Below are 10,807 nucleotides of genomic sequence, written 5' to 3' on the forward strand. Positions count from 1 at the left end.
ACAATAGCATACCCATACAGTAAGTAAAATGAAATAGATCCCTATGTGTAGATACAGAAGTTGCTACATAATTCATTGATTGTGAAATATTATAGAGCACTATATATATAATTTGAAAAGTTGAGAAGACAAAGTTTTAAAAATTGTTTAAATTTATATATATAGTATGTGTGTGTATATATATACACATATATACATACACATACACAAATATATATGTATTTAACATTTTATTTGGAAATATTTATTCCCCCAAAGTAGATATAAAAACATTTCTGATTTTTTTTTTCTTGTCTTTTTGAGACAGGGTCTCCCTGAAGCCCCAGCTGGCCTGGAACTTACTATGTAGACCAGGCTGTCCTTGAACTCACAAAAATCTACCTGCCTTTTCCTCCCGAGTCTGGGATTAAAGGCATGTACCACCACGCTCGGCAACATTTCTGATTTTTAATGCCAGCAAGAAGATATGTAATTCAATTATTTCTGAATTAGTATATGTCATAGTAAGATTGTTTTAATGGTATATAACCTTAAAATATATTACAATATAGGGCTGGAGAGATGGCTTAGTGGTTAAGAGCACAGGCTGCTCTTGCAGAGGACCCAGGTTCAGCTCTCAGTACCCACATAGCAACTAGCAACCACCTGTAATTACGGTTCCAGGGAAACGACACCTTCTTCTGACCTCTGTGAGCCTTGCATGTACAGGTACACTTATACACATGCAGGCAATTCACTCATAGACATAAAACAAAAAATAATAAAATGTTTAAAATATATATATCTTACAGTAGATACATTTGTGTATTTAAATAATGATTGAGGTAATTATATTTTGTGAGGTTTTAACATTGGCAGTTCAGAAAGCTCATCTAAGATACCCTCAGGCTCCCCAGAATTCAGTGTGCACCTATTGTTTCATGATGTTTTCTTACCACCTTGAAAAGAGTTCAGTTGCATTGCACTGTGCAGCATACCTCATGGGTTCTGTTGGCCTCGGATCTTTATTTCCTGCTTTTCATCGTGTCTTGACCCCTGGCTCATCTAAGTGGGACAGGCCCACACTTGATTGTGTAGTTCCTGATGTAGTTTCCTCTTGCCAGCTTGTATCTGACTTTTTTTTTTTTTTTTTTCTTTTTAAAACAGGGTCTCCCTGTAGCTCCAGCTGGCCTGGAACTCACTATGTAGACCAGGCTGGCCTTGAACTCACAGAGATCCAACTGCCTGCCTCTGCCTCCTGAGTGCTGGGATTAAAGGTGTGTGTCACCACACCCTGCTGTATCTGACTTTTTGATGTTTTCTTTCTTTCTTTTTTTTTTTTTTAATTGTACTTGTATTTCTTTAATTTTATTTATTATTTTTCTTTTTATGTGTATGAGTGTATTACCTACATGTATGTAAGTGCACCTGTGTTTTACAATGCCCATGGAGGTCTGAAGAGGGCATTGGATTCCCTGGAACTGGAGTTACAAATGGTTGTTAGCCACTTTGTGGGTGCTGGGACTTGAACCTGGGTCCTCTGCAAGAGCAGCCAGTGCTCTTAACTGCTGGGTCATCTTTCCAGCCTTCTTGATGATTTCTAAGACCTCTCTTTGGTTGTGCCCTTGGAAGAAGCTAGCTGTGCCTTTCCTGGCTTCCCCTTGAGTGACCCTTGTCTACTAGGAAACAATGACTAAGCATCAAAACTAACTTCCTTCCTCCCCTTTTTTTTTTTGTTTTTTTGAGACAGAGTCCCCCTGTTGCCTCAGCTGGCCTGGAACTTGATATGTAGACTAGGCTGGCCTCAATTTCACAGAGATCCATCTGCCTCTGCCTCCTAAGTACTGGGATTAAAGGTATGTGCCACTATGCCTGGCCCATCAAGGCTTCCTTTAAAAAAATTTTTTTAAATTCATTTTTATTTTATGTGTATGAGAGTTTTGTTTGCATGTATGTAAGTGCACCTGTGTGTGCAATGCCCACAGAGGCCAAAAGAGGGTGTTGGAGCCCCACAAACTGGAGTTATGGGTGTTAGCCACCATGTGAGTGCTGAGAACTGGACTTGGGTCCTCTGGAAGAGCAGTCAGTGCTCTTAACAGTGGGACCATCTTTCCAGTCCCCAATCAAAGCTTTCTTAAGGAGATAATATCCAGTGATTTAGTTAGAAACTGGATCCTAAATATCCTAAACTTCGTATAAGATTTGTCCTTGAGTAGAAGAAGTTTGGACATTTTTTTTTTTTTTTTTTTAATACAGGATCTCACACTGTAGCCCAGGCCCTAGCTTCTCAAGTGCTGGGATTATAGATATCAGCTTCCATGCCAAGCTGAAAGAAAAATAAATTTTAAAATCCAGTTTTTGCTTGGTATGGTGGCACACACCTGTAATTGCAACACTTGGGAGGCAGAGGCAAGAAGATCATGAATTTTGGACTATCCTGAATAAGACCTTGACTTGAAAAGACAAGAGCTGGGGATGTAGCTTGCTGGTACAGTGCTTCTGTTGCATGCAGAAGGACCTGTGCTCAACCCAACAAACAAACATTTTTCTCCAATTATAAAAGCTGTGTGAGTGCTTTTTAAAATTTAGAGCACCTACATGCCTCATTCTGTCTAAGTCCAGGGGACATTTTGGTAACTCACAGTCCTTGTTGTCATACTGTTTACATTTGTGTGAGAGGGTCATGTTTGAGATAGTAAAGAAAATAATGTAATATCTTGGTGTCCTCTTCCTATATCTTTTTCTTGGTGTGCAAATATATTGGTCTGTGTACAGCGAGTTTACAGTAACATGTGCAAGTACCTGTCTTACCATATATGTATGATTGACAGCACATACAATATATATGGTTCTGCATCTCTTCAGTTAACACCCAAGTTGTTTGCTTGGTGTTTATTATTATAAATATTTGTCTTGCTCTTATAAACAATGTTATAATGAATATACTTGTTTACCATCATTTAAATGATTTTCTATGTCTATTTATAGAGCAGAGTTGAGCAAGCTCTGGCAGGTTTAAGGCCTCTTCGAGATATTACCTGTGCTGTTCTTTTCATTGGCAAAGAACAGAACATTTCTTATTCTTTTTTGTATGTATGTGAGGTGTACATGTGTGGGTTCATATGTGTGCATGTATGGGCTCATGTGTGTGCATGTGTGTTTGTGGACGCATGTGTGTGTAGACCAGTATATGTGTGGATGCATGTGTATGGAGGTCAGAAGTGGGTGTTTTCCTCTATTTCTTGCTGCTTTCTACTTCACTTACTAAGGCAGCAGGGTCCTCACTGACCCCAGAGCTTGTGGTAGATTCTGCTAGTCTAGCTCGCCAGCTTGTTCCTGGGAATGTCTGTCTCCTTCCCAAATGCTGGATTATAGCCTGTCCAGCTTTTTACATGGGTTCTAGGGATCCTAACCTCTGCCTTCAGACCCACTGAACCATCTCCCCAGACCTGACATTTCTCTGTTTAGTCATATGTCCTACTTAGTTAAAAAAAAATATTTTATTTATTTTTATTTTATTCCCCTGGAATTGGAGTAATGGATGGTTCTTAGCTGCCATGTGTGCGCTGGGAACTGGACTCGGGTCCTCTGCAAGAGCAGCCAGTGCTCTTAATTGCTGAGCCATCTCTCCAGCCCTGTCCTACTTAGTTTTAACTGTCAATTTGACCTAGCCTACAGTAACGTGAAAAGGGAGTCTCAACTGAGGCATTTCCCAGATCAGACTGGTCTGTGGGGGACTGTCTTGGTTGTTAATTACTGTGGGAAGGCTCAGTCCTGGGCTTATAAAAAAGCCAGCTAAGCATGAACCTGTGAGCAAGCCAGCAAGCTGCATTCCTCTGGGGTTTCTGCCTCAAGTTCCTGCTTGAGCTCCTGTCCTGATTTCCCTCAATGATGGACTGCGACCTGTAAGCTGAAATAAACTCTTTCCTCCCCTAAATTGTTTTTGGCCAAAGTGTTTTTTTATCAAAGCAACAGAAATAAAGCTAGAACACCTTATTGGAAGACAGGAGAGGGAAAAAAAAATTCTCTAGCTTTCATTTGTGGTGCAGGGTGAGCAGCCATTTTTGTTTTATTTTTTTCCTTGAGATGAGGGTCTCACTGAGTTGCTCAGGTGCCCTCAAATCATTTTGCACAGTTTGATTTTTAAATTTAGCCTATTGGTCTTCTGGCTATATTGCAAAGACTTTTAAGACCTAGATTGCTTTTAAAAATATGCAAGACTGGCCAGGTATAGTGGCACCTGTCTTTAATCCTAGCACTTGGGAGGCAGAGGCCAGCCTGGACTACATCATTCCAGGCCAGCTGGGGTTACAGGGAGACCCTGGCTCAAAATGACCAATTACACACACACACACACACACACACACACACACACACACACACACACACACACACACAGAGACAGACACACAGACACGATTGTAAAGGCCATTTTCATGTAAACATATTTTGAGCATATTCCCCCCAATACCCTACTTTATTCCCCTTTCTCCCCTTTGTTCCCCAGGCAGTTTTTTCTTCTCCTTTCATGTTATCAGAACCTAAATGATATTATGTGTACCTAGATTTCTGATCAAGTCATTGAAGCATGTTAGGAAGTGTTGATATATAGAGAACTGGGATTGAACCTTGAGCCTGGTGCATTATAGGCAAGCACTCTGTCACTGAGCTACATCCCTAACCCTTGAAATATACTTTTTTTAGGTATTAACTAGGCTCTAACTAGGACAGTCCCTTACACTGTGTGTGTCCCTGCTCTGGAGAACAATGGAACCACAGACAGAATGGCGTATTAGTTTGTGGAGTCATTGTGTTGGTACTAATAGTATTTAGAGTCCAGTTACAGCAGCAGGTGCTCTTTGAACTGCCACAACTGGGCTTGTGGTTGCTAGCACTTGGAGTACAGCTTGATAAAACATCTGTATGAGTGACATTCATAAACTTAGCATTTACAGGTTAAAGAATTGTTGTATAGATTAAGAGAGAGTTTTAAAAGCTAACAGCTTGTATTGCCTTGAGAGTTGAATAGTAATTAACCTTATTTTTAATATGAGAAAATGATTTTGAGAACTGGAAAATGCTGAGGATATGGGTAGAGGGCAGTAATTAATTTACTATCTCAAGACAGTAGCAGGAAGTACCAAGTGGATAGTCTGCTGAGGATCCTACAACATAATCACATTGAAGAGGCAGAAGTGCAGGCTTGATTCTGGTCCTGTCAGCTGGTCTTGCCCTGATTGACCCAGAAAAGACGATCAGCTTGGCTGAATCACCATAGGCAGATGATGTTTCAGAGGTTTTCACCAGTAATGAGAGCTTTGGTAATACCACCACTCTACTGCTGCCTAATAAAAAACAGTATAGTTTGCCAAAAACCCTACAGGGCAGAAAATTTGACTCGGACATCCTGACTTGCCTAAAGTCATGAAACAGACCCCTCTTAATTCCTAATCTAGTGACACCTTGACACTTTGTTTTAATTTAGGCATCTCCCTCTCTATGGATAATTCATTCCTGAAAATCAGACATTCTATGTAGGAATACCAATCAGAAACTTAACCTCTCCCCTTTTGAACATGCAGTCTCCTTATATTGTCCAGGCTGGCCTCAAAGTGATCCTCTTGCCACAGCCTGCTGAGTAGCTGGGGCTACAAGTGCATACCACTGTACTTGGCTGCATTTTGTTTTATTTTATGTATGTATGTATGTATGTATGTATGTATGTATGTATGTATGTATGTGTGGTATAGCCATGTGCGTTGTTGGGGGTGCTAACCTCTGTATGTGTGGGGTATCTTCCTCTATTGCTCTCCACCTCATTTTTTGAGACAGGATATCCCACTGAATCTGGAGCTTGCCATTTTGCCTAGACTGTTTGGCCACTGAGCCCTGGGATTGGCCTGTGTCCCCCACCCCCCAGCACTAGGATTATAATCTAGCACTGCCATGCTCAGCCTTTACATGTGTGCTGGGGATCCAAACTCTGGTCCTCATGCTTGTGCAGCAGAATTTTACCCACTCATTCATCTCCTCAGACCCATACTTAGTACTTTTTTTTTTTTTTTTTTTTTTTTTTTTAACTAGTATGTATTCACTGTGTAAAAGTTCTAAGCTGACAGTATGGTTGCCATAGAAGCCTGACAACCTGAATCTGATCCCTGGAACCCATGGTAGGAGAGAACTGATTCTTGAAAGTTGTCCTCTGACCTCCATATATGCATCTGCACTCACACAGTCATGCACAGTAGTGGAAATCACACACACACAGAGAAAAAAAATAATGTAAAATAATTTTTAAAGTAATAAAAATGGGTTTCATTATGACATATTCATATTCTCTTTATCTTTCTTCCATTTCTCCCTCCCTCTTTCTATTCTTATTTGTTTTTTTAAATTTATTTTAGACAAGATCTCATGTATCCCAGTGTTGTCCGAGTTCTCTTAAGGTCCCTTGCTCCTGGTGCTATTAGACAAACCATATAACACATCTTTATCTGAATTTTTCAGTTTGTATCCTGGGTAGGGGAAATAGAGTAACTTACAAAGGCAAACCGTTCTGCCCTGTAGCTTAGCAGCCCACCATTCCAGGTCACTTCTGCGCCCCGCCCACAGTTGCCATTAGCTTTCGCCCACGCCTCATGGGCCTGCAGTTTCGCCCCAGGTCAGTAAACGCCCCCTCATGTCCACTCAGGCGAGACACCCGTTGCCATTATTTCTGCGCCACCGCTGCCAAGATGGCACCAACACTCCTCCCTCCGCCGCTAACTCTCCATAGCTCCCTCTCCGTAGCTAACTCTCCACTGCTAACTCTCCGCAGCAGGCTCCGCCCCTCAGAGGAACAGGTACCCCTCGGGACACACCAGGCTGGCCTTGAAGTAGTTGGAGATGGCTTTGAACTTTGTACCCTCTTGCCTCCGCCTTCAGAGTACTGGGCTTCTGCCACCACGCCTAGTTTATGTGGTGCTGGGGATCAAACCTAGGGTTTTGAGTGTGCTTGGCAGGCACTGTGCCAACCCCCACCTCCTTTTTACCTCCTCCTCCTCTTTGTTTGAGGTCTTGCTATGTAGCTCAGGTGGTTCATTACTGGTTGTGTTTTTTCCATCTAAGAGAAGCATGCCATTAACCTGCAGAGAATACTGGGAATGCCAATGGAGAAAAAGAACAGCACCTATCCCTACAGTCCTGGAGGGCAGGTATAGTCTCCAGATGCCACTCTTACTGGTGTTCTGTTCTGTGCAGTGTGGCTTCCTGTTGTGGTGCATGGCCCCAAGCCCTTCCAATGGGGCTGAACTGCTGTACAGGCGCATCATCCGTCCTATCTTCCTGAAGCATGAGTCCCAGGTAGACAGTGTGGTGAAGGACGTGAAAGACAAAGCCAAAGAGACTGCAGATGCCATCACCAAAGAAGGTAAGCCCGAGGGACATGACAGGCTTCCTGGTCTTGTACTCCCAGCTCTCCTTGGCTAAAATGCCAAGGTCACTAAAGGAATTCCTTTATGAGTAAGGAAATTCCTGTTGCCCTTTGCTTTCCCTAAACTTCTTCCTCTGTGACACATAGCCTTCAGTCATCATTTTAGGAAAAATGACTTCTCCACTGCAGAGAATCATTTAAAGTTAAATAAAGGGCTGGTGAGATGACTCAGTGAATAAAAATGCTGGTTGCCTAACCCTGACAACCCAAGTTTGACCCCTGGGACCCACATGGCAGAAGGAAAGAACTGACACCCAGAAGCTCTCTGACCTCTACACTTGCACACACTGTCTCACACATGCATGCATAAGTACATTCAGACAATAAATAAATGTAATAAAAAGAAATTAAAAAAATATAAGTAGAAAAAAACCCTCTCAGCTCCCTGATTGAGCCATTCTAACATTCATTTACTTATATGTTTAATATGTGCCAAGTGTGTTCATAGCACTGTCAGCAAGCCAGTGAATAACAAAGAATAAAATAAAAAGATTGTAGGTGGGCCAGGGAGATGGCTCAGCAGGTTAAGGCACTTGCTGCTGAGCCTGATGACCTGTGTTTGATCCTCAGAACCCACATGATGGAAGGAGAGAACAACCTCCTGCAAATTTTTCTGTGACTTCCACATGTGTGCTGTGGAATGTGTACACCCACATATACACACATAAATAAAGAAATGTAATTTGAAAAGGTTTATAGGCTACATTTAGCCATTTAGTAGATAATATAGAGAAAAATAAGTCATGCAGGAAGATAGGGAGTGCCGGGGATTGGAAGGATGGTTGCAATTTTAAACAGGGAAACCAGGAAATCCTCAGGGAGAAGGCTAAATTGAATCAGACTTGAAATAGTCACAGGAGCAATAGAATGAGAAACTGTTGCAGAAGGAGCTGCATGTACAAAGTCCTGAGGGAGAGGCAATAAATGGAATGTGGAGGGATTGTAGGATGCAGAGACCCAAGTCTGCTTTGCTTAGCAGGGGAGACTTGCCTCCCTGACAGCGATACCAACTGGGGGCTAGTGTTTCTTGATAGCAAGCCAACTTTATTCTCTAATAACAAGCTTATATACAAGAGAGGGGCTAGTGGGTACATGCAGGGTCCAGGGTACATATAAAGTTCAGTTTAGACAAAGACAAAGGGTGCTCATATTATGTGTCACACAGGTTGATCACTCCTTAGAGTGGGCAGAGAGTTGTTTGTTAAAGGCCAGGGAATGTGTCAGATGTCTTAATTTTAATTACATACTTCGTGTTGTTGATTAGGTTGTTTTTCATCTCTAGATCAAGGAAGTCAAGATGTTTTTCTTAGAACAAAGGGACTGTAAACTCTCAACCTGGCCAGCTTACTTCTGCTAGTCATTACAGTGTTCCACATGACAGGGCTGTGAGACACTGTTTTCAGTGCTTTGCCCCTTTTAGCAGAGGCTGAAGCTGTTTAGAAGTTCAGGCCCATTTTGTCTTAAGTCCAGCCTCCTACAGTCTCCTACAGTAGGAGACAGGTTAGAGAGAGAGCCTGTTTAGAAGTTCGGGCCCATTTTGTGTTAAGTCCACCCTCCTACAGTCTCCCACAGTAGGAGACAGGTTAGAGAGAGGGGATGGGGGTGAGGAGGGGATGGTGGATCACCATAGGCCACTGGAAAGGCCTTGGCTTTGACTCTGAGAAAGGTGCTGCGGGAAAACTTTGAGCAGAGGACAAACATGATCTGTGGTCACTGTATTAAGAATGAACTGAAGGGGACTAGAGAAATGGCTTAGCACCTACATGCCAGCTAACAGCCATCCCTAACTCCAGTTCCAGGAGATACAACGCCCTCTTCTGATCTCTGTGGGCATTGCACGACATGGGTACACTTACACTCATAAAATAAAAATAAAATATTTTTAAAAAAAGAATAGACTGAAGGAAGAAGGAAGGAAATTGAAAGTCTGGTTGAAATGTTGTTGAGATCTGGCCAGAGGAGATGATAGTATCTTGGTTTGTTGAAGTAGTAATAAAGTAGTAGTAATAAATATGAGATTCTGGATTATTTTGAAGGTAAGGCCAACAGGATTTATTTATGCATTAGGTGTGAAAATTTGAGAGAGAAAAGAAGCCAAGGCCAAGGCTTTACAGCCTGAACTGTGGAAGGACAGAGTTGCCACTGAGGTGGGAAGACTGTAGACATATCCTGTAGGAAATGTGGAATTCAGCCCTGGACATATGTTAGATACCTTCATGGAGAAGTCAAACAGCCAGTTGGATATGGATGTTGAGAGTTCAGGAAGCAATTCACCAGCCCAGTGCACTGATGGAAAAGCTGATTGAGGTAGCAAGAAAGCTGTGAGAGTTTGGTGCCCTTGGGGCCAAGAGAACAGTGTTTCAGTGAGGAAGACATATGAATTATGCCTTGTGTGGTAGACAGGCCAAGTAAGATGAAGATTGACAGATGACTATCAGATGGAACAGTGAGGAAGGTCTTAGTGGGCTTGAGAAAACAAACTTACGGCCTGCTGGGAACAAATGTCTCATTGGAAGGAATTTGAGAGAATGGGAGAAATGGCATGAGAGAATTTGGACAGCTCTTGAGAAATTTCCTGCAAAGGAGAGTGAATGGCATTGGAATGAGAAAAAAAATAAGTTCCTGAGAATTCTTGAACTCCTTTTTTAAGGTATGAGAAACAAAGTATGTTTGAAAGTGAGTGGGAATGATCCAGTCGAGGGTAAAGGGTGCCAGTTAGAGGGAGAAGGAGAACCGCTGTCCTTGGGAGCACAGTGGCTCTCTGAGTGTCCCAGTAGACCAGAGGCAGGATCTAGTGTAAAACAGATGGTCAGAGAAGCTGGACATTTTATGCAGGAGGGAATTGGGGTTTGCAGTAGAGATGCTGGTAGGTGAGTATGTGACTGGAGCTTTGAGAAGTGATTTCCTGGTGGCCTCAAATTTCTTAGCGATGTGGGAAGAAAGAAGGCCAAGTGGGAGGTGACAGAGTGCTGATGGAAGAAGCATGGATAGCTGTTCAGAGAGGCTGCTGTAAAGGCCACATAGTAAACACTGCATGTGTCAAGGGCCATTTAGTCTCTGTTGCAACTGCTTATTTCTACTTTGGAGCATGAAAGCAGTTCTAAAACTGGGTTTTAGAAATTGGAAAGAAGTAGGTAGTTGGCATCATGTAGCAGATTTTTTTATTTTTATTTTTTTTCTTCTTTGATTTATTTATTTATTTTATGGGGTTTTTGGCTAGCTACTCTACCCCCCTCCCCCCCGTGAAGAGGTAACCCTAAAATCTTTTAAGGATTAGATACAAACTCCCAAATACTTTGGACATTTTTGGCCTTTGGAACAGAGTATGTTGCTAACAGGCCCAACGTCATTTTGACT

General features: G+C 42.2%; 1 protein-coding gene across 1 annotated transcript in view; it reads left to right on the top strand.

Moving 5' to 3' along the window:
* The window catches only part of Reep5 (receptor accessory protein 5), a 37,624-nt gene that overhangs the window by 20,526 nt on the left and 6,291 nt on the right, over window positions 1–10,807 (top strand). The window contains exon 4 of the mRNA XM_008834309.3: window positions 7,219–7,387. Coding sequence (XP_008832531.1) covers window positions 7,219–7,387 — 169 coding nt within the window. The remainder of the gene's footprint in view (window positions 1–7,218; window positions 7,388–10,807) is intronic.

Source organism: Nannospalax galili, unplaced genomic scaffold (assembly GCF_000622305.1).
Source record: "Nannospalax galili isolate Female #2095 unplaced genomic scaffold, S.galili_v1.0 scaffold856, whole genome shotgun sequence".
Lineage (NCBI taxonomy): Eukaryota > Metazoa > Chordata > Mammalia > Rodentia > Spalacidae > Nannospalax > Nannospalax galili.